The 24,825-nt window shown below is 52.7% G+C and overlaps 1 protein-coding gene and 1 long non-coding RNA gene across 5 annotated transcripts in view; one reads left to right on the forward strand and one right to left on the reverse strand.

Moving 5' to 3' along the window:
• Positions 1-3,434: 3,434 nt before the first annotated feature.
• Positions 3,435-7,465, reverse strand: LOC120386501. The gene is made up of 3 exons (XR_005589751.1): positions 7,220-7,465; positions 5,830-5,890; positions 3,435-3,734 (listed from the first exon to the last, which is right to left on the reverse strand). It is a non-coding gene; the product is annotated as an uncharacterized LOC120386501 (long non-coding RNA).
• Positions 7,466-7,679: 214 nt separating this feature from the next.
• SEC14L2 (SEC14 like lipid binding 2) overlaps positions 7,680-24,825 on the forward strand; it is a 54,417-nt gene continuing 37,271 nt past the window's right edge. For 2 of the 4 annotated variants that reach the window (XM_039505438.1, XM_039505439.1), the window contains exons 1-2: positions 7,747-7,785; positions 11,544-12,038. In XM_039505438.1, coding sequence (XP_039361372.1) covers positions 11,826-12,038 — 213 coding nt within the window. In that variant the 5' untranslated portion in view covers positions 7,747-7,785; positions 11,544-11,825. Of the gene's footprint in view, positions 7,786-11,543; positions 12,039-21,601; positions 21,622-24,825 lie in introns of those variants that run through there. The other 2 variants (XM_039505441.1, XM_039505440.1) reach the window with 2 other exon arrangements.

Here is a 24,825-nt window from a genome sequence, read left to right on the forward strand (position 1 = left end):
TGTGCTGAACTCTATAGGGGCAGCACAGAGAATCTCAGCCTAGAAGACTCAAGGGGAAGAGCCCCCTGGCTGCCTCTACACATAGGAGCCGGAGGGGGACATACTGCTGCTTCCGGGAGCTGCGCAGAGTGGAGCAAGCCCTGGGCCCGCTCCCTCGTGGGAGCTCAAGGGCCAAATTAAAACATCTGGAGGGCCCCAGATGTGGCCCCCGAGCCGTAGTTTGCCCACCCCTGATCGAGGTCACCAGAAGGGGATAAGCCATGCCTGTGGACTGCTTTAAAAACATTGTCCTCTAAATGCTTTATTCCTACTGTTAAAACAACCGTACTTTGGTTTAAGCCGGCTGTCGAGTCACTGCTCACCCCGCTCGGACTCCTGAAGGGAAGAACCACAGGTTCTGCACTCAGTCAGCATGGTGACACACAGGGTGCTGTAGCCCAGCTGTAGCCCAGGAGAGGGAGAACGGCAGGATTCTGCCCCAGGAGAGGAAAAGGCGCCAGGCTGACACCTGAGGAGATGGTCCTGAGGGGGAACGGCGGTGCCGCTTGCAGGGGCAGCTCTAGCAATTTGGCCGCCCCAAGCAGCCATGTGTGCGGGAGGTGCACTGGAGCCGGGGGACCAGCGGATCTCCCGCAGGCATGACTGCGGAGGATCCGCTGGTCCCGCGGCTCCAGTGGACCTCGGAGGTTTCACTGGTCCGGCGGCTCCGGTGGAGTATCAGCAGGCATGTCTGCAGGAGGTCCACCCGAGCCGCGGGACCAGCGCACCCTCCGCAGTCATGCCTGCGGGAGGTCCACTGTCCCGCGGCTCCGGTGGACCTCCCACAGGCATGACTGCGGAAGGTCCGCCGGACCCGCCTGCCGCCCTCCAGGGAAAATGCTGCCCCACGCGCGCGCTTGGCGTGCTGGGGTCTGGAGCCAGCCCTGGCCGCTTGCCCTATTCCCACGACACAGGTGACCACCCTGAATGGTTAGAATAGCCAAAGAGGAAATAACAAGCCAACCCCTGCAGTCTACACCCACAGCTATCCCCTGCAACATCAATAACAGGAAACCGTCACTTAACAGAGAACCCAGAGGAAACAGGACTAGAAGCCTGGATGGGTTACCCCAGACCTCTGCTGGCTGCAAGCGGCAGCCAAAGGCCAAGCTTTGCTCCAGGGTACCCAATGGAGCTGCACCATCTTCAGTGGCTGATTCCCAGAAGCTCTGGTAAAAGACAGATCATTTGTTCTAGCTCCACTCACCTGCCATAGCTCGAGATTACAAGATGTTGCACTCACAGTGGCACAGCAACAATAGGCACAAGGGAGAAACGACCCCTTCCTAGAGAGCTTCCGGGTTCCTGGTAGCGCCTCACCATTGGCTCGCTCTCTTAGGGTCACTATTTTTCCCAGAATGCCTTTCTAGGGGTGGCCCTTTACATTTGGCAGAACCAAGCAGCCACAGCGCTGAAGTGCCTCTTTTGCAGGAGGTTGGATCTGTTTCCCTTCCAGCCAGTTTAGACATCTCTGTCAGATTTGCCTTTTCCTATTACTAAGGAGCTGGCCTCGGAGGTGGGACCTGTTCCAGGGCAGGGAACTATCCATTCATGCCAATGGCTACAGTTCCAGCTTTGTTTTCTTTTTTAAAATCAAATACAACTAAATCCTAACCTCAGCCTAGCCCCACAGCTGCAAACACACAAGAGGTGACTACATCCCCTGACAGATGAGAAGACTGAGCTACCTCTGATGGGATATCTGAAAACAGTTCCCATCTCTGACCCTTCATGGCTTCCCAATGGCATGGCTGCTTCTCTCATCTGTCTGCAGGGGCCTGTTTGGCCGTTGAGGCTGATACACCATGTGGGGCCTGGAGTCTCCAGGAATTAAAGATGAATCTTTATGTAACCCTTCTGCCCCTCTGAGTTGGCAGCAACAAGGGTTCATTCATATCAGGGTTCCATTTAATACGCAATGCAAACCGGCTCGAGCCCCCCCCCCCCCCAGTGACCTGGGACACACCCCCGGGCCCCCCCTCAGGAGGCTTTCCCACTCTCACTGCACACCCAAGAGTGTAGTGCAAAAAAAGCAATTTAATAAAGGAGAACAATCCAGAAGCCAAACCTCCAAGTACCTTTGGCACTGTCTGTCCTCTTCCAAGTCCAAACCCCAAAAACACAAAAAAGTCTAACAGTTTCAAAGTCCTCAGTGCTCAGTGTTCAAAAGAGTTAGTTCAGAAATCTGCAGAAAGGAAGGAGGGTTGGGGGGTGGGAGGGACACACACACAGGGTGCACCAGGCCAGCCGGACCCGGCCAGCCTGCCCTGCTTCTCCGTGCTGTTCTGTCCACCACTTCACCCACACCACCAGCTGTGCTGCGCTGCTCCTCCAGCAGACCCGCCGTCAGCCGTCCCCGGCCACACACTCCACCCCACCCCACAAACTGCTCCTGTGCCATCACTGTGCTGCACGTGCTGCTGCTTGCTGCTGATGCCCATCAGCCTTGAGCAGCTCACTTCATCTCACAGCACTATCTACTCAGCAGCAGTGATCTCTTAGTAGTGTAGCTCAGTTCAGTTGTTAGTTCTTCAGTGATTGATTTCTGTCTGTAGTAGGAGAAATGCAATTTAGCCACTGCCAAATCTGAATTTAGATCAGCAACAAAAAGATAGACTCCTAAAATAGATTGGAGAGAGGAGCTCTTCTGCAGTGGTGAGAGGAGGAAGTGCAGGGGTGTTCCAGGCCAACACACACCCATACACCACATCACTCTCACTTCCTCACCAACCCTCTCTCTCTCTCCCTTGTTGGAACCCATGTCCCCCTTAGCTAGCAAGTACTTTTTTTAATGTAGTCTCAGTCATTCTCATTCATATCCTCATCATAGTTCCTCATTTTTTTCCTTCCTCCAGCCCTTTTTCAATTCCTGATTTCACAGTGTGAAAATAAAGGATTGCCCCATGCTGCTGTGCTATATGCTGCTGGCTGTGGTTGGTTATGCTATGTGGGTGGTTTTCCAATGCAAACTCTCTCCTAATCCACCACCATGTCCTCATCATATATATCACAGCTCTGCTTACATTTAATTAAAGATGATGTCATGTGATGAAACCTCCAGGAATATGTCCAACCAAAACTGGCAACCCTAATGAGCAAGGCCTGCCGGTTGTTGTGAGTGTGGCAGTCTGGGAGCCTTCAGCGGCGTTTCTGCTGGAGGTCTGCCGGTCCCGCGGCTTCAGCAGCAATTCGGCGGTGGGTACACTGAAAGCGCGGGACCGGCAGATCACCCACAGAACCGCCACTGAATCCACATGACCGGCGGACCTCCCATAGAAACGTTGCAGAAGGCTCCCTGACTGCCATGCTTGGGGTGGCAAAAACCATAGAGCCGCCCCTGGTAATGACTAGCCCAACAGGCCCTAAGTTTTCCCTGATTAATGACTATTCACCGTATCTCAAACCATTTCTGTCATAGCAGGGGGCCCTGACTTACATCCCTGCACCCCACACAGGGTGTAAATCAGGGCAGAATTAGGCCCAAGGAGTTCAAGAGCAGCCATGTCCCAGTCATACTGCCCCCAAGCCGAGTGATTCTGGTTGCCTCCCAGGGGATAGTTGGGGCAGAAGGGGTTTGTAACAGTCCTTACATGTTTTGCTGGTAGAAGATCATGCGCGGATTACCATAGTAACAGCCATCATTGTCCCAGGGAAGCTAGGCCTGGTTCTCTGCTGTCTTGTGCAGTCACTTACACCTATTCCAAGAAAAGTCATCGGCATGGCAGCACTTCACGCCCACTCGGCAAAGCTGTAATTGGCTACATGAGGTGCCAAGCAGTGGATAAGGCAGCCTGGTATCTTTAGGTAACATCCAAGCCAAGAATTTCCCCACTTTGGATCTGATCCAACATCCACTGAAGTCACTGGAAAGAATTCCTTTGACTGTAATGATCTTGGGTGAGGCTCTTAACCCCTGGCCATTTGCAGCACCCTGCTGAGCTTTAGGTCTCTCTATGGGAGCAAAGTATTGATCAAATGCAGTTTGTATCAGTTTTCAGGTTGTATCAAGGAATAATCTGCGGGTCTCATACCATAAATAGCTAAACACCCCTCAGTTCCCCGCTGCAATCAATGTGAGTCGAGACCCCTCCGCATCAAGGAGGATCAATCCCTGATTTACCTGGCTTCTGTTCCAGGGGTGGCTCTAGCAATTTCGCCGCCCCAAGCAGGGCGGCACGCCGTGGGGGGGCGCTCTGGCGGTCGCCGGTCCCGTGGCTCTGGTGGACCTCCTGCAGACATGCCTGCGGAGGGTCCGCTGGTCCCGCGGCTCCAGTGGAGCATCTGCAGGCACGCCTGCGGGAGGTCCACCAGAGCCGCCTGCCGCCCTCCCAGCGACCGCCAGAGCGCCCCCACGGCATGCCGCCCCAAGCACGCGCTTGGCGTGCTGGGGCCTGGAGCCGGCCCTGTTCTGTTCAAAAGCAGAGACCTTTCATTACGCTCTTTTGGATCAGGAATTAAACGCTGGCCCGGTCTGAGGTTCAGAGTCTTGTTAGATTAGCTTGTGGACCACCGGCAAAAAAGCCTTCAGGGTCTCATCAATGCAGCTGGATAAATACTTCTGAAATGTCAATCAAAACATTTTATATGTGCAAAAGGAACAGGAGTACTTGTGGCACCTTAGAGACTAATAAATTTAGTCTAAGGTGCCACAAGTACTCCTGTTCTTTTTGCGGATACAGACTAACACGGCTGCTACTCTGAAACCTGTCATTTTGTATGTGTTATTCCAACCAACTTATCGAATGGTCGGCATTTTTTCTTTACAAAAAAAATTGAAATTGACACTTTTTTAAGGAAAAAAAATCTGCAAAAATATTTGTGACTTTTTCAACCAACTCCCAGACTAGAAATGAATGGGGGAAACTGAAGCACCAATGTTACGGTGATTTGCCAAAAATTACACAGTAAATCTGTGGGTGTGCCAGGTATCTGAAATCCTAGTTCTCTGGTCCATTGTTTATAATAATAATTGGCTGAGCTCTCTGTCTGTACTGTGATAGCTTTGACAACCACATTGGATCAATTCCAGAATGTCAGGGGATGTTCTAGGCATCACTGGGCAGAACCCTATTGATTTTGGGGACAATCAGAAAACCAGAAAAGCCTGATTTCCATTAACACCACTCACTCAGGATACAGTGGTGAGAGTTAGGCACAGGTTTAGTGTTATGGGCCCCTCATCCCACTCTGGTCAGCTATGGTTGCCAACTTTCTGACTGCAGAAAACCGAACATCCTTGCCCCACCCCTGCCTGGAGGACCCAAACTTTTACCTGGGGTTCTTTCAACCCCAAAGCTCTTGGTAAATTTTACTCTGTGCGAGCTGGTGTCAGGAGATAAATCAGGGGAGACACGGCCGTCCGACCGGTAGATGGCTGCACAAACAGGACAACACAAGAGTGCTTGCACTTAAAGCTAAAGTTTACTTAGGGCTAGTCTACACTTACCTGCCGGGTCGACGCAGTGAGTTCGACTTTTCGGAGTTCGAACTATCGCGTCTGATCTAGACGTGATAGTTCAAACTCCCCGCGCGCTCCGGTCGACTCCGGTACTCCACCACTGCAAAAGGCGGTGGCAGAGTCGACCTTGGAGCCGCGGACTTCGATCCCGCGGCGTCTGGACAGGTAAGTAGTTCGAACTAGGGTACTTTGAGTTCAGCTACGCTATTCACGTAGCTGAACTTGCGTACCCTAGTTCAACCCCCGCCCTTAGTGTAGACCTGCCCTTAGTCTCAAGCACTTACACACGTCCACAACAAGTTAGTAAAACACCCCCAACCCTTGATAATTACCAAAGCTGAGTGTGGCTCTCGAGTGACACAGCGGCAGGCTTCCAGTGGCCAAATCTTCTGTCTGCCAGTGGGGACCGCAAGATGTATTCAGAGGGAGAGTCCAAAAAGAGTCCAAAAGTGTCCCCAAACGAGTCTCAAGCTTTTTTCCCCTTATTTATACATTAGTAATAGAATGACATGTCCCTTAAAGAAAACTTGCTAAGCAAGCAGTTTCAATGGTCAAGCAAGAGGTTTCCTCTGATTATTGATTAACCAGGTGTGGGTTTTTTCAGAGTTTGCAGCCTTGAGACCCCAATAGACATTCCTGGGGCACATCCTGCTCTTTTAAAATGCATCAGCAACTTCAACACAATTCTTATATGGAAGGACGCGGGGTCAAGCTGCCCTTTCTGTGGCACCCCAAACCCCCTCCCCTCCTGTCTTGGTCAAGCTGAGACTGCTTAATAGGTTGCTTTTAACAATAATCCACAGTGGTTTCAGGCACTTTACTGGTTTGCCAAAATCTCCCCGTAAAGAACCTGCCCCACCCCTTTGCTGAGGCCCCCCATTCACTCCATCCCCCTTCCTCCATTGCTTTCTCTTCCCCACCCTCACTCATTTTCACCGGCCTGGGGTAGAGGGTTGGGGTTCGGGAGGGAGTTTGAGCTCTGGCTTTGGGGTGCAGGAGGGGGCTCGGGGGTGGAGCCAAGGGGTTTGGAGTGTGGGACAGGGCTCCGGGCTGGGGCAGTGGAGGTTGGGGGTTGGGGTGTGGGGTAGTGTGAGGGCTCTGGCTGGGGGTGCGGGCTCTGGGGTGGGGCCAGGAATGAGAGATTTGGGGTTTGGGAAGGGGCTCCAGCCTGGGGCAGGGGTTGGGGTGCAGGTGGAGCTGTGGGCTCTGGGAGGGAATTTGATGCTGGAGGGGGCTCAGGGCTGGGGATTGGGACATTTCGGGTGCGGGCTCCAGGAGGCGTTTATCTCAGGTGGCCACAGAAGTGGCTGGCATATCCAGAGGCAGATTATGGTTTTGAGGGGCCCTGGGCCACTGCAAGTGGCAGTCCCTCCAACTCCCTGGTGCTCCTACTGAGGAAATGGGGTCAGGCCTGGGGGCTTTCCCTGCTCTGCCCCCTGACGCTCCTGTCAGGGAGTGGGGTCCAGCCCGGGGGCTTGCCCAGATCCGCCTGCCTGGTGCTCCTGCCACCGCGACAGGAGTGCCGGGCGGAGCAAGGCAAGCCCACATGCCCCAACACTTCTCCCTTTCAGGAGCACTGGGAGGGTGGGGCAGAGCGGGTCAGGGCACAGGGGCACCCCCAATTGGCCAGCGCCCCTGGGTATGGGCCCCGTTGGCTAATCCGCTACTGGGCATGTCCCTCTGGCTCCTAGGCAGAGGGGCAGCCAGGGGGTTCTACACTACCTTCTCCGGCCAATGGGAGCTGCAGAGATGGCGCTCAGGGTGGTGCAGCATGTGGAGCTCCCCGGCTGCCCCTCTGCCTAGGGGCAAGACAGACACTGCTGGGGCCAACTGGACTTTTAACTGCACGGTCAGCTGTGCTGACCAGAGCTGCCAGGGTCCCTCTTAGACCGGGCATTTCAGTCGAAAACTGGATGCCTGGCAACCCTATAGTCAGTGGCCCCCACCCGTCCCAGCTGGGCCCCTCAGGTTCCCATGCCAGCCAGGCCCCTGATTTCCTGCTCTGGGCAGGAGTGAGGCAGTGTGACCTCACAGAGACCTGGGGAACGGGGAGGGGAGGTCCCTGGATACAGAAGTGTAGCACTGAGCTCACAGGGGAGGGGAGCAGGGTTATGGATACAGGGGAGTAGCAGTGAGCTCACAGAGGCCTGGGGGAGGGGGGCAGGGTCCCTGGATACAGGGGTGTAGCACTGAGCTCACAGGGGAGGGGAGGGGAGCAGGGTCACTCTGGGTACAGGCGGTGACCTCAGACGCCTGTGGCTGGGGAACAGGGCCGTTCTGGATACGGGGTAAGGCAATGACATTAGGGTTAGGTTGGGATGCGCCACTTATCGCACTCCACCTGGGCCCACCCAACTGGGACCCTCATCCCCCGCTCTCACCAAACACCCCTTAGCCATGGCCTTGGCTCCCCCAGCTCCAGCCAGCACTGCAGCTGAGCCTCTCAATCCCATTCATCAAGAGGTCAGAAAATAATTAAAATGGAAAGTGCCACATTTTTTGAAAAAAATGTCTGCAAAAATGCTTTTGCACTTTTTGCCCAGCTCTACCGTGAGCCTCTCATACTAGAAATGAATAGGGAAACGAAGGCCCGGATTCTAAGTGACATGCTCCAGGTTACATAGCAACTCTGTGGGCCACTGGGAATTGAACCCAGGAGCTGGGAATCTTAGTTCTCTGCTCCCTTATAAATATTAATACTTTTTATAGTGCTGTTATACCCTCACCTCCTGTAAGCCACCAATCCAGCATATCCATTAAGTTCCACCCTTGAATTGATGACAACCCCGCTTGTGGCTAAAGGTAAACTGGGAGCTAGGAGAGATCAGACAAACACAGATGAGATATGCCAAGAACTGACCAGAGACAGCTGTTCGGGGACAGGAGGCCATGGGAAGGTTATTAGCGCCGACAGCAACATCTGAAGCATTCCTGGGTGAAGTAGGGCTTCAAGGCAAGATATGAAGGGGGGTGGCTCTGAATCATAGAATCTCAGGGTTGGAAGGGACCTCAGGTCATCTAGTCCAACCCCCTGCTCAAAGCAGGACCAATTGCCAACTAAATCATCCCAGCCAGGGCTTTGTCAAGCCTGACCTTAAAAACCTCTAAGGAAGGAGATTCCACCCCCTCCCTAGGTAACCCATTCCAGTGCTTCACCTCCCTCCTAGTGAAAAAGGTTTTCCTAATATCCAACCTAAACCTCCCCCTCTGCAACTTGAGACCATTACTCCTTGTTCTGTCATCTAGACTGCCACAGTCTAGATCAGGGATAGGCAACCTATGGCACACGTGCCAAAGGCGGCACTTGAGCTGATTTTCAGTGGCACTCACACTGCCTGGGTCCTGGCCACCGGTCCGGGGGGCTCTGCATTTTAATTTAAGAACATAAGAACGGCCGTATCGGGTCAGACCAAAGGTCCATCTAGCCCAGTATCTGCCTACTGACAGTGGCCAATGCCAGGTGCCCCAGAGGGAGTGAACCTAACAGGCAATGATCAAGTGATCTCTCTCCTGCCATCCATCTCCATCCTCTGACGAACAGAGGCTAGGGACACCATTCTTACCCATCCTGGCTAATAGCCATTTATGGACTTAGTCACCATGAATTTATCCAGTCCCCTTTTAAACATTGTTATAGTCCTAGCCTTCACGACCTCCTCAGGTAAGGAGTTCCACAAGTTGACTGTGCGCTGCGTGAAGAAGAACTTCCTTTTATTTGTTTTAAACCTGCTGCCTATTAATTTCATTTGGTGACCCCTAGTTCTTGTATTATGGGAATAAGTAAATAACTTTTCCTTATCCACTTTCACAACATCACTCATGATTTTATATACCTCTATCATATCCCCCCTTAGTCTTCTCTTTTCCAAGCTGAAGAGTCCTAGCCTCTTTAATCTTTCCTCATATGGGACCCTCTCCAAACCCCTAATCATTTTAGTTGCCCTTTTCTGAACCTTTTCTAGTGCTAGAATATCTTTTTTGAGGTGAGGAGACCACATCTGTACACAGTATTCGAGATGTGGGCGTACCATGGATTTATATAAGGACAATAATATATTTTCAGTCTTATTCTCTATCCCCTTTTTAATGATTCCTAACATCCTATTTGCTTTTTTGACCGCCTCTGCACACTGCGTGGACATCTTCAGAGAACTATCCACGATGACTCCAAGATCTTTTTCCTGACTCCTTGTTGCTAAATTTGCCCCCATCATATTGTATGTATAGTTGGGGTTACTTTTTCCAATGTGCATTACTTTACATTTATCCACATTAAATTTCATTTGCCATTTTGTTGCCCAATTTAGTTTTAAATGAAGCTTCTTAAACATTTTAAAAACCTTATTTACTTTACATACAACAATAGTTTAGTTATATATTATAGACTTATAGAAAGAGACCTTCTAAAAACGTTAAAATGTATGACTGGCATGCGAAACCGTAAGTTAGAGTGAATAAATGAAGACTCGGCACAGCACTTCTGAAAGGTTGCCTACCCCTGGTCTAGATCCATCCTCTTTGGAGCTCCCTTTCAGGTAGCTGAAAGCAGCTATCAAATCCCCCCTCATTCTTCTCTTCTGCAGACTAAACAATCCCAGTTCCCTCAGCCTCTCCTCATAAGTCATGTGCTCCAGCCCCCTAATCATTTTTGTTGCCCTCCGCTGGACTCTTTCCAATTTTTCCACATCCTTCTTGTAGTGTGGGGCCCAAAACTGGCACAGTACTCCACATGAGGCCTCACCAATGCCGAATAGAGGGGAATGATCACGTCCCTCGATCTGCTGGCAATGCCCCTACTTATACAGCCCAAGGTGGGAATCTGTTCCAGGCATCTGGGTGGGTGGGCAGCAGGTAAGAAGCTAAAGGTGGGAGAAGACTATGGAAGGAGCTGCACCAGGCCTAACACAACGGGGGTCTGGTCTATGATAGCGGTTTCTAGATGCTACTGCAATACAAACAATAATAGCCTGTACCAGGTTAGATACCATGGAGCTAAAACACCTGGGGTCAGTCCACATTAGTGTGTCCATTGGGCAGCTGCGCTGGCTCTTGCTCAATGGTGCAGGAGTTTTTGATGATTGCCAGGCTAGATGCAGTTCTGGTGTGTCTGCCATGGACACCTCAACCCTGCTCCCTGGTTCCTGGCAGTGGCCTCTCTAGCACTTGCAGCCTGAGTCTAGAAGCTGCCTGATAGCTACCGAAGAACCTAGGCCCTGATTCTGGCCTTCACTATGTCCCATGTACCCCAGCTCTGCAGGCATAAAGAAGCTGCATAGCCAGTTGCCCCTGGCCTGGCTGCTGCAGAACCAGGTGAATGGCTCAGAACTTGCAGCTCCCAGCACAGGGCATAACTGTGGGAGAGGGTGTTCTGATATTTTTAACTATCTGTAACACCTAGGAACCCCAGTGAAGGATCAGGGCCCCATTGTGCCAGGTGCTGTACAGAGCAATAGCAAAGAAGACAGTTCCTGCCATAGAGAGCAATCACAACCTACAATGGTGGAAGTGCCCTCTGCACATTTCTTGTTGCTGGAATGGGGCTTTGGGTACCACTGCAGCTAAGCATAAATTAGAGCAGCCCTCTGGTTGCTCTAGCTTGTGCCAGGGGCTGACCTACTCCCTGGAGGGCCCAGACTCAGGCAGGAAGGTGGCATAGGGCTGCTTTTCTCTTCTCCCCCTCCTCTAAGCTGCACAGAGTTTAGCTCAGCCACCACCCAAGGGTCAGGACCCTAGTGCCTGACCCTGAAGGAACCTGGCCTGGAGTCAGTGTGAGTGCTCAGCACTGCTGCTGAGAGACCTCCGATTCTTTGGGTGCTTTGACTGGAGAATGCAAGGGAACAGTGTGTCTGCAAAATAAAAACAACAAAGGGGAGGGGGAGAACTCTGGGCTGGGACAAAGGCATTCAAAGGCAGCCGGTCTGGGGCGTGACACACATGTCCTGTGTGTTGGCAGTGCAGACACTGGGGGATCTCTGGGTGAATTCATAATTTTGATCCAAAGGAACAAAACAAAAACTTGGCATCAAAATCTCCCATCTCTTTTCAGTGCAAACACACTCCTGCAGCGGCCATCGAAGCTTTCGGCAGCAGCTGTGCCCAGGCAGGACGGGGTTAGTGACCGAGAGGGCAAACTGGGCAACGGAGCAAGAGTCCAAGGTCAGAGGCACAAGTTACCGTCTATTATCACAGGTTGTCAAGGGGCAGGGGCTGTACCAGACAGTGCCAGCCACGCACGGGGGCGACTGCTCCCTGCCCAACACCTCTGCCACAGCACTCTGGCTACAATGCCCTCGCCTTCCAGCAAAACTGGTCCTGCCTGGCCTCCTACATGCTTCCCGCGTGTCTGAAACCCATCAGGGCTGCCAGGGAGCTGTCCCCTTTAAGAGGTGGAGCTTGCAGCCTGGCACAGGAAGATCAAGTCTGGAATGAACTGCCTTGGTCAGAGGAGGCTGCAGACAGAAGCCAGCTGGTCAACACAGAAGAGACCATGAGTGGCAGGGTGGGAGATCTGAGCCCCAAGCAGGCAGAGGCGTTAGGCAAGGTGAGATCTAGCAACAGTCCCTATTCTTCGGCAATGCTGATTATTTCCTCACGCCTCCTCCAGTGGGGGAAGGGAAGGGAAGGGAGGGGGTGTTAATTTTCTCCCCAAGCGCTGTGCCTTTGAGATGCTGGGATCCCGCAGTGATGGGGGCTGTATAAGCACCTAGATCAGGCCTGCACAACTCATAAAGCAGCGAGGGCCATATTACTCCAAAGAAAACAGCTGAGGGCTGACCCCCCCCCCCCCCGGCCCTGCCGACCCCCCTCCCAGCGCTGCTGAACCCCCCCCAGCACCATCCAGCCCCCCAAAACATAATCCCCCAGCACTGCTTGCCCTGTGAAAACACCCCCCCCAGCGTCTCCCAGCCCCTCGAAACAACCCCTCAGCGCGCCGCCACATGGAAACAAACCCTCCTTCCCCAGTGCCGCCCGGCCGAAACCGCGGTATTGAACCTTGGTAATATGTTATAGCAGGCCCCTAAGGTAGTATAATTAAGGTAAAAGAAAAATGTCTTTTTGCTAGAAGCAGAATAAGATCTTCCCCCCACTTTGTAATCAATTGCCCTGTTGAATGAAGGAGGTGTGGATGAGGGAGGCAGCACCTCCAGATAGCTGCAACCCTTGGAGAGGGGATGGGAGCCAGACCAAATCAGTAGAACAGGTCAGGCACTGACTCGTAGCTCGTCTCCTCAGCCCCCCACCCCCTGCCGCCCGCTCACCTCCTCAGCCCCCCAGCTCACCTGCCCCCCACTCGCCTTCTCAGCTCCCCCCTCCTCGGCTCGCCTACTCACCCCCCGCCACTGCCTGCCCGCTTGCCTCCTCAGCCCCCCATCCCTCCGGCCAGTGATGAGCTGCCAAAATCTAAACAACCAGTTCCCTCCTCACCCCACAAGGGGGTCGTGGCCTGCCCCGCCCCTGGGACTCCTGCCCCATCCAACCCCCGCGTTCCTTGATGCCCCCGGGACCCCGCCCTATCCACCCCCTTCCCTGTCCCCTGACTGCCCCTGCCACCCCATCCAACCCCTCCTCTCATTCCTCATGGCCCCGGAACCCCTGCCCCATCCAACCACCCCTTCTCCCTGTCCCCTGACTGCCCCTGGAACCCCTGCCCCTGACTGCCCCCCATCCAACCTCCCTCTCCTTCCTGACGGCCCCCCTGGGACCCTTGCCCCCATTCAACTCCCCTGTTCCCCACCTTCTGACCGTGCCAATCCCTATCAACTCCCCCCCCAGATCACCCCCTCTCGAACTCCCCTGCCCTCTATCCAACCCCCCTGCTCCCTGCCCCCTTACCTGCCTGGAGGTGGCTGGCGGCGCTACAGCCGCGCCGCTCGGCTGGAGCCAGGTCCCGCCACCGCCGTGCAGCACCTGGAGCACTGGGTCAGGCCGAGCTCGCAGCCCCCACCCCCCAGTTTCCCACGAATCAGCTGTTTGCGCGGGAAGCCTGGGAGGGCAGAGAAGCGATGTGGTGGCTTCGCACTCAGGCCCAGGGAGATGGAGGCGGAGGTGAGCTGGGGCGGGGGGGTGCGAGGAGGGCCACCCATGCCACAGCAGGTAACCCGGGGGGCGCGCAGGGGAACTGCTCCCCGCCCCAGCTCCCCTCCGCCTCCCTGGGCCTGAGCGCGAAGCCGCCACACTGCTTCTCAGCCCTCCCAGGCTTCCCGCACTAACAGCTGATTCGCGGGAAGTGGGGGGGGGGGAAGGGGAGAAGCGGGACAGAGCTTCATGGGAGGAGGCAGAGGCGGAGCGGTGGTGAGCTGGGACCAGCCGCCGGCTCACCTGCCTCCCCGCCACTGCCCTCCCACTCGCTTCCTCAGCCCCCCTCCCCCGCCGTCGGCTCACCTGCCCCCCCACCACTGCCTGCCCGCTCGCTCGCTCACCTCCTCAGCTCCCCTCCCTCACCCGCCGCCGCAGGCCACACAGTGAGCCCACGCGGGCCGCATGTTGTGCAGGCCTGACCTAGATAGAAGCAGGGATCTTAGAGGGGTGCAAGAGACTGAGAGAAAGCGCATCTGTGCCCCCAGGCTGACCGGGAGGCAGTTTACCTGACCTCTCCCGCAGGCTGTAAACGAGATTTCAAATCTCCCTGCACCCAGGACTAGGGTGACCAGATGTCCCATTTTTTTAAAGGGACAGTCCCATTTTTGGGGACTTTTTCTTATATAGGCACCTATTACCCCCCACCCCCAGTCCTGTTTTTTCACAGTTGCTATCTAGTAACCCTGCACAGGACCATCCTGCGAGGAGATTTCTCCCGCTCCTCAGCACCCAGCACCTGTGGGACTCAGGTGCCCAGAGCAGCCCAGGCCAGCTCCAGGAGCTGACTCACACAGGAGCCTGTTTGGGGAGTGAGTGGCAGTCCCAGCCGTGATTAGCACAGAAAGTGTTGGCAGAGGCACCAGCTCATGGGAGCATGATCATGCTGGGTTTCTGGGGGCTGACGAGCCTCTAATGAGTTCCCTCTAGACTGTGCAGAAGGAGCAGAGGAAGCTCTCAGGGTGACTAGGAACAGGACCCCCCCACACCCTCCGTACCCTGAGATGTGTCATTAGTAGGAAATGGGACGCTGCTGGGCCCTGGAGGTGACAGAGCTGCACCTCCACCGGGCATGTGGTTGCCTGGCAACTAACGGAAGGGACTGGACACAAGAGAGAATTCATGGCCTGTATCTGGTGGAAAAGGCTCAGGGCTGCAGGCTGATTACTTGGCAATTGTTCCTTAAGCAGCTTCTGAATGAAAGGTGACGAGTGCACAGCTGCGGGGTCCTCACTGCACAAAGCACCACTACCCTGTTCTCCTGCAGGGAGAGGCTGGGAGCTGCCCCACAGCCCCCACCATTCCTGCAGTGCCAATTCCTCCCTGGACAGGAGTAGCTGGGCCTTTGCATAGTGAAGCCTAACATCTTGTTCCCTGCAGCTCCTGGAGAGAAGCGTTTGGACGGGAGTAGCTCTGAGCCCCTCCACAGCCAGTGCTCCTGCCCCACGTCATAGGGCCTCTTGCAAGGCCAGACAGGAAGAAGTGGTTTAACTCACGTGGTTGCTTCTTTGCCCCCAATTTGTTCCTCTCATTGTAAACCTTGAGTCTTTCCTGCCTCCTTTGAGCCTTTCACCCCCCTTCCCACCTTCCTCTCCCTTGCCCTTCTGCACACATTTGCTCTTTCCTATTCTCTGTCCCAACGTGCACCTGTGGGGGCCTTTTATGAAACTGCTCTTCCTTTGATGCTAACTCAGACGCATCTGTACTGAACTTAGGAAGGGGAGAGAGGGCTGAGGGGGATGTTAAAGGAAAAGACCCCTGATCTGCTATCCAGCATTGTTGGATACATCCATCCATCCATCCAATCCCCCACCAGTATTACAAATACCTGGGAAGTGTGAGCATTGCTAGTGGCAGCCACTGGCTCAGAGCTCCCTGTACAGAGCAAGGGATTTTTCTCAGCTGGGCTGAGAGAACCTTTTCCCCAGTGTGTTCAGAGGGAAGAGCTGTCAGCTTTGAATGCGCGTTTGTCAGTCTGGGGGAGCAAAACGTGGCTTTGTCATACAGCACCTGCTGCAGTGTATGTACAGGCAGGTAGGGGCAGGGATCTGTGCATGAAGGCAAACTGCACCCACCCCCAATGAGCTCCGGCTAGCCCCCTTCCTGCAGACCCTTGAGCCAGGTATGCAGCGTGAGCAGGAAGTTCCACCACAGGTGTAAATAGGGAAGGGAATTTTGGTAGCATTTTTACATGCACTGGGCATAGGTGCTAATGATGGCACAAGGTGGTGGAGAACCAGCCCCCACTGCATTTGAAGAGTGCATGTGCTATAGGGGTTTAAACCTGTTCCTCTAAGGAATAAAGAACAGCCTTGTAGGTAAGGTGTGTGAGTGGGTCCTGGGAGATTTGGAGTCTGTTTGCAGCTCTACCTGCATGGACTTTGGCAAGTCACTTAAACACTGTGCCTCAGTTTCCCCAACTATAAAATAGGAACAATTCTATTTCCATACTTCTCTAGGGAAGCCATGAGTGTTCATTAGAGCTTGGGGAGCCTTTGCAGCCCTAGAAGTGTGGTGTGCTATCAACAATTCTATTTTGCATTCTTCTCATCAGCTGGTTTTCATGACTCCTCTTGTCAGTTTCAATGGAACTTTCAAGTTAAAATAAAAAGAAAGCAAGAGATGCTGGCTGGCAGGGAAACCTCTCCCTCATCCCACTTCCTGGCATTCAAGGGAGAGGGAGGCCGTGGGTTAAGAGTAGGACATCCCAGGAGCTCTCTGTGGTATGTTTGTGTGGGAGTGAGGGAGGGATTGCAGCTAATCATCATGTACAAGTCCAGGTCCTTCTATCTGTCTAGAAAGTAAACAAGTCCAAGTGACAGTAACTTAATGTAGAACTACATTCATAGCTCCCCTAAAGATCATCTGAAAGTCAACTCGAAACAGCATTCAAATCCATCAACCTCATGAAGAAACTTACACAAATACAGACGGATATCATCTTCCTTTCCAAATGTAAACGGATGGACATCATACCTAATGGACTAAAGGTAAAAAATCCACTGCTATCTACATACTACACAGACCACAGTGAGAGATTATGCCGTACTCTATCTAAGAAACTGAGGAACCACCTGATCAGCATCCTATACAGCAAACAGGAAAACATCAAAAAAGAGCTCTCCAACCTAGAGACTCTCATCAATAACCAAACTTCCATACAAACGGACTTCACTAAAATAAGACAGGAGATCTACATCACTCACTTCACCTCTCTAAAAAGGAAAAAGGACTGTAAGCTGTTTAAACTCCTACCTGCCAGATGAGGCCACAACCGTGGTACCCCTAACCCACCCAGCAATATCGTCAATCTATCCAGCCACACACTCAGCCCAGAAGAACAGTCTGTCCTATCTCGGGGACTCTCTTTCTGCCCTGCCACCCCCACCAACATGATACAGTTCTGCGGCGATCTGGAAGCCTACTTTCGCCGTCTCCGACTCAATACTTCCAGGACAACACTGAACAGCGCACTGATACACAGTTACCCTCCCACCAACCGCACAAGAAGAAGAACTCCACATGGACTCCTCCTGAGGGTCGAAATGACAGTCTGGACCTATACATTGAATGCTTCCGCCGACGTGCACAGGCAGAAATTGTGGAAAAACAACATTGCTTGCCTCATAACTAAGTCGTGCAGAACGCAATGCCATCCACAGCCTCAGAAACCATCCTGACATTATAATCAAAGAGGCTGATAAAGGAGGTGCTGTTGTCATCATGAACAGGTCTGACTACCAAAAGGAGGCCGCCAGACAACTCTCCAATACCAAATTTTACAGGCTACTTCCCTCAGATCCCACTGAGGAATACACTAAGAAACTGCACCATCTACTCAGGACACTCCCTACACTAACACCGGAACAAATCAACATACCCTTAGAACCCCAACCAGGGTTATTCTATCTACTACCCAAGATCCACAAACCCGGAAATCCTGGACGCCCCATCATCTCTGGCATTGGAACTCTCACTGAAGGACTGTCTGGATATGTGGACTCTCTGCTCAGACCCTACGCCACAAGCACTCCCAGCTATCTCCGTGACACCACTGATTTCCTGAGGAAACTACAATGCATTGGTGACCTTCCAGAAAACACCATCCTAGCCACCATGGATGTAGAGGCTCTCTACACAAACATCCCACACACTGATGGAATACAAGCTGTCAGGAACAGTATCCCTGATGATGCCACAGCACAACTGGTTGCTGAGCTCTGTGCCTTTATCCTCACACACAACTATTTCAAATTTAATGACAATATATATCTCCAGATGAGTGGCACCGCTATGGGCACCCGCATGGCCCCACAATATGCCAATATTTTTATGGCCGACCTGGAACAACGCTTCCTCAGCTCCCGTCCACTCACGCCCCTTCTCTACCTACGCTACATTGATGACATCTTCATCATCTGGACCCATGGGAAGGAGACTCTGGAAAAATTCCACCATGATTTCAACAGCTTCCACCCCTCCATCAACCTCAGCCTGGACCTATCTACATGGGAGGTCCACTTCCTAGACACCACGGTGCAAATAAGTGGTGGTCACATTAACACCACCCTTTACCGAAAACCTACCGACCGCTATGCCTACCTTCATGCCTCCAGCTTCCATCCCGGGCACACCACAAGATCCATTGTCTACAGCCAAGCACTGAGGTACAACCGTATCTGCTCTAACCCCGCAGACAGAGACCAACACCTAGAAAATCTCCACCAAGCATTCTCAAGACTACAGTACCCACACGAGGAAATAAGGAAACAGATCAACAGAGCCAGATGTGTACCCAGAAGCCTCCTACTGCAAGACAAACCCAAGAAAGAAACCAACAGGACTCCACTGGCCATCACATACAGTCCCCAGCTCAAACCCCTCCAACGCATCATCAGGGATCTACAACCCATCCTGGACAATGATCCCACACTTTCACAGGCCTTGGATGGCAGGCCAGTCCTCGCCCACAGACAACCTGCCAACCTGAAGCATATTCTCACCAGCAACTGCACACCGCACCATAGTAACTCTAGCTCAGGAACCAACCCATGCAACAAACCTCGATGCCAACTCTGCCCACATATCTACACCAGCAACACCATCACAGGACCTAACCAGATCAGCCACACCATCACCGGTTCATTCACCTGCACGTCCACCAATGTAATATATGCCATCATATGCCAGCAATGCCCCTCTGCTATGTACGTCGGCCAAACTGGACAGTCTCTAAGGAAAAGGATAAATGGACACAAATCAGACATTAGGAATGGCAATATACAAAAACCTGTAGGAGAACACTTCAACCTCCCTGGCCACACAATAGCAGATTTTAAGGTGGCCATCCTACAGCAAAAAAACTTCAGGACCAGACTTCAAAGAGAAACTGCTGAGCTGCAGTTCATCTGCAAATTTAACACCATCAGTTTAGGACTAAACAAAGACTGTGAATGGCTTGCCAATTACAGAACCAGTTTCTCCTCCCTTGGTTTTCACACCTCAGCTGCTGGAACAGGGCCCCATCCTCCCTGATTGATCTAACCTCGTTATCTCTAGCTTGCTTCTTGCTTGCTTATATATACACACCTGCCCCTGGAAATTTCCACTGCTTGCATCCGAAGAAGTGGGTATTCACCCACGAAAGCTCATGCTGCAAAACATCTGTTAGTCTATAAGGTGCCACAAGATTATTTGCTGCTTCTACAGAACCAGACTAACACGGCTACCCCTCTGATACTTGAAGCATTCAAAGGTGGCTGCCTTCCCCATTGAAAGCAGCAAAGAATCCTGTGGCACCTTATAGGCTAACAGACGTTTTAGAGCATGAGCTTTCGTGGGTGAATACCCACTTCGTCCGATGCAAGTAGTGGAAATTTCCAGGGGCAGGTATATATAAGCAAGCAAGAAGCAAGCTGGAGATAACGAGGTTAGTTCAATCAGGGAGGATGAGGCCTTGTTGTATGTGATGGCCAGTGGAGTCCTGTTGGTTTCTTTCTTGGGTTTGTCTTGCAGTAGGAGGCTTCTGGGTACACGTCTGGCTCTGTTGATCTGTTTCCTTATTTCTTCGTGAGGGTACTGTAGTTTTGAGAATGCTTGGTGGAGATTTTGTAGGTGTTGGTCTCTGTCTGAGGGGTTAGAGCAGTTGTACCTCAGTGCTTGGCTGTAGACAATGGATCTTGTGGTGTGCCCGGGATGGAAGCTGGAGGCATGAAGGTAGGCATAGCGGTCGGTAGGTTTTCGGTATAGGGTGGTGTTAATGTGACCATCACTTATTTGTATAGTGGTGTCTAGGAAGTGGACATCCCGTGTAGATTGGTCCAGGCTGAGGTTGATGGTGGGGTGGAAGCTGTTGAAATCGTGGTGGAATTTTTCCAGAGTCTCCTTCCCATGGGTCCAGATGATGAAGATGTCATCAATGTAGCGTAGGTAGAGAAGGGGCGTGAGTGGACGAGAGCTGTGGAAGCGTTGTTCCAGGTTGGCCATAAATATATTGGCATATTGTGGGGCCATGCGGGTGCCCATAGCGGTGCCACTCATCTGGAGATATATATTGTCATCAAATTTGAAATAGTTGTGTGTGAGGATAAAGGCACAGAGCTCAGCAACCAGTTGTGCTGTGGCATCATCAGGGATACTGTTCCTGACAGCTTGTATTCCATCAGTGTGTGGGATGTTTGTGTAGAGAGCCTCTACATCCATGGTGGCTAGGATGGTGTTTTCTGGAAGGTCACCAATTGTAGTTTCCTCAGGAAATCAGTGGTGTCACGGAGATAGCTGGGAGTACTGGTGGCATAGGGTCTGAGTAAAGAGTCCACATATCCAGCCAGTCCTTCAGTGAGAGTGCCAGTACCCGAGATGATGGGGCATCCAGGATTTCCGGGTTTGTGGATCGTGGGTAGTAGATAGAATAACCCTGGTCGGGGCTCTGAGGGTATGTTGATTTGTTCTGGTGTTAGTGTAGGGAGTGTCCTGAGTAGATGGTGCAGTTTCTTAGTGTATTCCTCAGTGGGTTCTGAGGGAAGTGGCCTGTAGAATTTGGACTCTGGAAAAATTCCACCACGATTTCAACAGCTTCCACCCCACCATCAAAACGTCTGTTAGTCTATAGTATTCACCCACGAAAGCTCATGCTCTAAAACGTCTGTTAGTCTATAAGGTGCCACAGGATTCTTTGCTGCTTTTACAGATCCAGACTAACACAGCTACCCCTCTGATACTTCCCCATTGAAATCTGCATTCATCAGAGGAAGTCAGATCCACAGATTTCACAGGGCTATGGCAACTGGCATAGGAAAGGTTTCTGGTGTTAGACCTGGGAGCCTGATTCTTGCACCTTGCATGGCCTTTGACTCCTGTGCAAGTTGCTGGGCAGCATTTCACACACACCCCTTTTGCACAGGGCAGGGGAGAATCCAATTGCACACTGATTTATTTCTGGATGTGGTTCAGTTGGTTTTGATGATCTGTTGCATCATTCCAAACAACGATGCGTGTCTTCCTTTAAAGGGTCCTGGAACATGGATCCCAGCTCAGTTGCAACTAAGAGTCACTGTTGTCTAACAGCCACGCAGGGCCCTCTGTGAAATGCATCGGTGTCCACATGAAGCCCAGAATGATTCAGCCTCAGCAGAGGTATGAATAACTGCCTGGCCACAGTTGCCAACTTTCACATGGTAAATAAGCACCCTGACTTTCACAATAAGCCAAAAATCAAGCTAATCCCATTTCAAAACAAGCCAATCCCTAAGAACCCCAACACTCTATGTGACTAGATCTCCCTGGCGTGCAGTCAGAGACTGTGGTGGGCCCGCTGTGCACCCCTGACTCTCTCCCCCCCCTTGCCTCTCCTTGCCCCTGCTTGCTGGGAGCTGATCAAAAGATAGAAGCAACAAGCTACAAGCCAAACAAACTACAAGCCAAAAACTAGCCAACAAGCAACTCACAAGCCAATTAAGCCAAAAACAAGCCCAATTTCTGTGTTTTTTTCCACAGGTTTGGCATATCTGTGCCTGGCCTAGTGACTGAATCCTCCCTCACACCAAGAGGTGAATTCCTGGCACATTGGCATAGTAGCGATGGGGGAAGATGGCAGTTTATCCTGTCGCTGGCTGTTTGACCTCTTCTGTGGCTAAATGTAGGGCCTGCTGGGCTGGGCCGGTGCAACCATTTAGGCGACTAAGGCACTGGGATTTGGGGGGCGCCATTTTCTTCGGCAGCGACCGCAGCAGCTGGATCTTCGGCCGCCCCGGTCACTGCCGGCATTTAGGCAGAGAGAGCTGGGGCAGGGGAGCGCGGGGAGGGCCACCTGCAGCAAGTAAGGGTGGGGGCGGCACGCAGGGGAACTCCCCGCCCCAGCTCACCCCTGCCCCGCCTCCTCCCCGAGCACGCAGTGGCTGCTTCACTTCTCCCGCCTCCCAGGCTTGCAGTGCCTAAGCTGATTGGCGCCGCAAGCATGGGAGGCAGGAGAAGTGAAACAGCCATGGGGGGCTCGGGGAGAAGGCGGGGCAGGGGTGAGCTGCTTCACTTCTCCCGCCTCCCAGGTTTGCGGCGCAAATCATCTAAGGCGCCCCAAGCCTGGGAGGCGGGAGAAGTGAAGCAGCGATGGGGTGCTCGTGCGTGGAGCAGGGGTAAGCTGGGGCGGGGGGGTGCCTCAGGGCAGAGGGTGGGGTGGGAGCTGCTGCAAGGGGGTGCCTCAGGGCGGGGGGGGGAGCTGCCTCGGGGGGGGCCTCAGGGCGGGGGCACGGGGGGGGGGCGCAAGGTGGAAGTTTCGCCTAGGGCGTGAAACATCCTTGTACCAGCCCTGCTGCTGGGTTGTCAAGCCAATGCCTTGCACTACTGCTTACAATTGATTTTAAATGTGTAGACACAGAAACTTCAAACAAACCAGGACTCCAAAAGACAGGCTGCGGATGTTCAAGTCTCTCCCTTTGAGGTGAAGCTGGAACCTGCCATGTGCCGTGATGTCAGGGGCAATTTGGAGACTCCTCTGCCTTTTTGACCCAGGCTGTAGCAGGACAGAGGAGTTGCTAGCCTGGAACAGGCCCGAGGTCCCTCTAGTTCAGTGTCCTGGCTCTGGCAGTGGCCAGTATCAGATACTTCAGAGGCAGACTAGCTACCTCCTGAGGTCCCTTCCAACCCTGAGATTCTGTGATTCAGACATCAAAACCCTTCGATAAGGGACAATAATGCCACATTTTCCAAAGTTGCCTCCTAGGCTGCGGGCGCTGAGAGATCTGAGGCCAAATTTCCAGGGATGCTGGGGGCCCAAAGCTCTCTTGGTTTCAAATTAGGTTGGTGGTGCTCAGCATTTGGAAAATCATGTCTCAAATCAGCATCCAAAATCAGGGATGGTCTCAAAAATGTGGACCTTAAGAATAAGAAGCCCATTGGGGGCCATTTCTACCACAGATTTCTGGGTGTGCGGTTATACCTTGGAGCAGGAAGGTTGATCTCCTTTACACATTTTTATTCTTTCCCATCATCACTATAAACACCTTACACTTTTTTCAAAACCCTATCAAACTGTTTACCTCACCCGTGTCTTGTGGCAGTGAGCTCCAGAGATGAATTAGCGGAAAAGAGTTCTGTTGCACCTTATAGACTAACAAACGTATTGGAGCATGAGCTTTCGTGGGTGAATACCCACTTCGTCGGATGCAAGATGAATTAGACATTTAAAGTGTTTCCTCCTATCAGTTTTATCTGTGTTGCCTTTTAATGTCTTGGGAGGTCCCCTTGTTTTTATATTATAAGAGGCAAACTGGGACGAGATCAGTGAGGCTGGAGGGGGTATTTTAGATGGATGGTGGAGTTAGAGAGAGATGGATTTTAAGCACTGGGAAGGTCGGGGAAGTTTTGCCAACTGAGAAGTGTTATATTCTCTGCAGAGGGTCTGATCTGATGCATAGTTGCACATAACTGAAATCTCTATTGTGCAATATCTTTGGTTCAAGGAATCAAAGGTGGGGCACAGCATTAATTGACAACAGATTTTTGGAAATTCTCCTCTCCTGCTTCCCAGAGCTACTGCTGGGCTTTCATTCTATCTTCCCTTTGCACGGCCCCTCCGTGTTGCTGTTCTCAAGGCAAAGGAATTAATCCCAGATTTAATTACACCTAATTTCAGACCACAATAATCTAACTGGCCCCATTAAGAAGGGAAGGGAAGGACTTTATGCTATTCATTGCCCTGGTGCAGCCGTGGCTGACCCTGGTGTGTGTGTCCTGGGAAGGGGGGGATCAGCTGACTTGCAGGCTCAGGCTTAACTTATACATCTATTACTTGGGACTGATTCCTCCCCTGCCCTTTGCACCCCATGTTGGGTTTGCCATTGACTCAAGGCCACCTGCTTGGGCTCCCCTGCTGCCTCTCAAACTGATGCCAATGTTGCATGCATAGCGATTCCCAGCCATTAACCCCCCGTTCTCCATATCTTGGGCAGGGGCCAGCTCTGTGATTCAGATGAGGACTGCTGGCCCAAGGAGAGAAATGCTGCCTCCAACACAAATTGCCCACATGCCACCATCCACGTGCCTTTGTGCCCTATGCTAGCACCTGAAGGTTCCCTTCAGGAACCCTGGAGACCCTTTTAGACCCCCTAAAGATTGCTTTAATGCCTCCCCTTTTGGGAGACTGAGATCAGGGCTACCCTGTAGCACTGACCCCCGTTTCCCTTCCAGCTCAGCTGTGCTGTTCCTCACTTGGCCAGAAGGAGCCACTGTTGACCATGACAAGCATCCCTGGTCACAGGGTGGGATGTGCTGCCCTGCCCCCAGCACTGCAAGGCATTAAACAGGCTCCAGGACCCCATCTGGTTCCCCTCACAGCCGCGTCCAGGGCTGAGCTGGTTAGTTAGCCAGGTGTAGGGAGGCCCCCAGTAGATTTCATGCTGTGTTTGGCCCCTCCAGGAAGCTCTGGGAAAGCGTTGCTCTGGACGGGGGAGTGTTGTGATGACTGGCAGTCCAGCTAGGGCAGGAAGGCTTGATCCCAGAGGTGGGCCCCGTGCGCTCCCCCATGGACGTCAGACCCTGGGTTAGGCTCATCTCATGGGGAGCTTGGTTCCACAGCCAGACCAGACCCCATCTGCCCCCTGCCTGGGCTCTGTGCCAGCACTTCCCAAGGAGCGCAGCGGGCTGAGTGACCAGTGGCCCTGCTTCTTCATTGCTCGCTTCCTGCTTGTGCCTTTAAACTGCCTCCCAGGGCAGTCTGGGCCTGGGTAGCCCCAGTTTAAATTACAGGATCCCCAGGG

This window comes from Mauremys reevesii, linkage group 18 (genome assembly GCF_016161935.1).
Source record: "Mauremys reevesii isolate NIE-2019 linkage group 18, ASM1616193v1, whole genome shotgun sequence".
Classification (NCBI taxonomy): domain Eukaryota; kingdom Metazoa; phylum Chordata; order Testudines; family Geoemydidae; genus Mauremys; species Mauremys reevesii.